General features: G+C 36.5%; 1 protein-coding gene across 1 annotated transcript; it reads right to left on the reverse strand.

Annotated features, from left to right (window-relative positions):
* Positions 1 to 928: 928 nt before the first annotated feature.
* LOC105620561 (WD repeat-containing protein 92) lies at positions 929 to 2,296 on the reverse strand. The gene is made up of 4 exons (XM_012202054.1): positions 1,993 to 2,296; positions 1,398 to 1,898; positions 1,225 to 1,322; positions 929 to 1,136 (listed from the first exon to the last, which is right to left on the reverse strand). The coding sequence occupies exons 1-4, from the start codon at positions 2,257 to 2,259 to the stop codon at positions 929 to 931; spliced, it is 1,074 nt and encodes a 357-aa protein (XP_012057444.1). The 5' UTR covers positions 2,260 to 2,296.
* Positions 2,297 to 2,524: the final 228 nt, after the last annotated feature.

Raw genomic sequence — 2,524 nt, forward strand, 5'->3', positions numbered from 1 at the left:
TGAGCTAATTAAGAAATTTGTTATATATATCCACACACACATGCGCGCACACAACACACACACACACACACACACACACACACACACACACACACACAAAAGGTGCGAAATCTTCCCTTGAAAATATCCAATACTAGTACTACTCATGTTGCAATAAGGAATAGAAAAAAATATGTCTTGTCAGAAAATATTTTATAAAAAATGAAAAGAAAAATGTTTTGAATAAAAATGGATCGTGATGTAAATTATATGCGATTGTCTTAATTAAATTTCTTTGCACTCCTAATTTGTACGATCAAAATGATGGAACAAGATATAGTCATTCAGACTTGTATTGGACGCGAAAGGACGCAGGATCTAACAGTATAAATATATATTGCGACGAGCGAGTGAGAGAGATGGACTTGGCGACGCAACGTCTAATTTATATAATTAAAGCCGAGGTATTCCTGACCTTGCGTGCGCGGTTGCAATGCTGTGCCCTCACGCGTTGTCGTTGGATTCGAGGTGCAAGCGACAGCGCGTGGGTCGAACGCATCTCAAATGGCGGACATCGCTCGGGATATTGCGTAACATTCACGTTCGTGCGCAAAATGGCCGATGCTTAATAAGGGTCCGATCCTAAATAGATTGGCCCAATGACACATAATTCGCTCTCGTCTCTGCTAGCCGTTGCATAATGTACTTTGCAGTTGGCAAATGAAAAATCGATGTCTCAAATTCAATCATGATAAATCGAGATGTTATTTAACGAACGAATTTAACAAGTGCGTTATTCCTATTATTTAACTATTTCATCATAAAAAAAGTTGCATATAAAACAAAAAACTTTATTTAATAATTATCTTAAGCGTACAAAGTTAAAATGTCAACTTTTTGTTTTCACTGGTATAGGCATATTTACATGTACTTTCTTTGCGTTGTTTAATCAATATGTATTCAGTTTCGTAGTGATAATAACACGTAAGCATTGATCAAACGATGTGCAAATAGCAAGTCCTTGTTTGTCCGGGCTCCAATCCAAAGAACTAATAGGTTGCGACGAGAGCGTACAGTTCTGGAGCAAACTAATGTTGCCCATAATTCCTTGCTCAATACCATCAGCATCCGTAACTTTTCTTTTCTCTGGATAATTACTGTAAAACGATAAACAACGGATTTTCAAACATTTTTATAGGATGTAATGTAATTATGTAGTTATAAAAACAAACATATTATATTTACTATTTCCAAAGACAAATCGTTCCCCCACCGCCACATGTCGCAAATAATTCACGATTCTGCGGCAAATGCTTAACTAGCCATACCGTTGATTTGTGTGCCTAAAATGCAGTTGATAGATTATAAATACATATTCATAGAGAAAGATAAATATTAATTTTTATTCAAAATAATACCTTTTCAACAAGATAAGCAAAACCTTTTTTAGGATGCTGAGTCTTCAAGTCAAAAAGATAAAATTTGGATTCTAGTGTAGTAGCAACTAGCTTATTCATGGGAATGTCCTTTCTATCGAATTCAAGACCGCAAACTCCATTTTTCAAGTTACTTTCCCATCTCAGTGACATGGCCTTTAAGTCGAACATTTTAACATCTCCGTTATCATATCCTGCTGCTACTACTCTTTCTTCGGAATTATAAGAATTGCCGAATCCAACTGACCAACAGTCCCGCCGACTTTCTCCTTCCTTAGGTTCCATAACAGCAACTGGTCGATTCTTTTGCCTAGGATCCCATACTTTTACACTTCCATCTCTAGATCCAGTTACTAATTCTGGTGCTCCATACCCTATACTAGCACCTGCTATTCCATCAATGGCATTTATAATCTGTGTGTGAGCTTTAACCGAATAAACGGGTATTGAAGGATCTTCCAAATTATAAATATTTAATTTACCCTGTAAAATTAGCCTTTGTAATTTATGAATCAAATGTCGCAATTAAAATCTTCTCGAACACTGAACACAACAGATATGTTAGAATAAGAGAAACCTTGAAATCACCAGTAGCCAAGTATCTATCACGAAGACTGGATGCTTTGAATGTTCCACACTTTATTTGATTAGATCTTTCTATATTCTTGACAAGCTTTAATTCGCCACTAGACACCTCGTAAATCTGTATAATGCCGGTACCACGAGGGCGAGAACCCATAACCACGAATTTTGCGCTGCATGGTATCCACTTTGCATCAAATAGCGAATAGTCTACTGATTTCTCAATATGACAAATTATTTGCGGCTTCGATAGTTTATCCATATTCGCGAAGATATTCTCTCCGACTTTAACACTGCCAGGAAAATTTGTTTCGACTTTGACAGCATTTAGATTATTTGCACAAGTAATTATAAACAAACTCGTACGCCATCTAGAAATCGTTGTTTCAGTCAAGAAGAAAAACAATTAGCACCTCTATGTGTAAATCATAGTACTATATGCGTTCAGAATCACGGAACAAAAAGAATTAGACTGCATTTTCATGCTGACGCTCAACACTCGAATCAAAAATACAGCCTTAGGGCCT

Source organism: Atta cephalotes, assembly GCF_000143395.1.
Source record: "Atta cephalotes unplaced genomic scaffold scaffold00027, whole genome shotgun sequence".
Classification (NCBI taxonomy): Eukaryota; Metazoa; Arthropoda; class Insecta; order Hymenoptera; family Formicidae; genus Atta; species Atta cephalotes.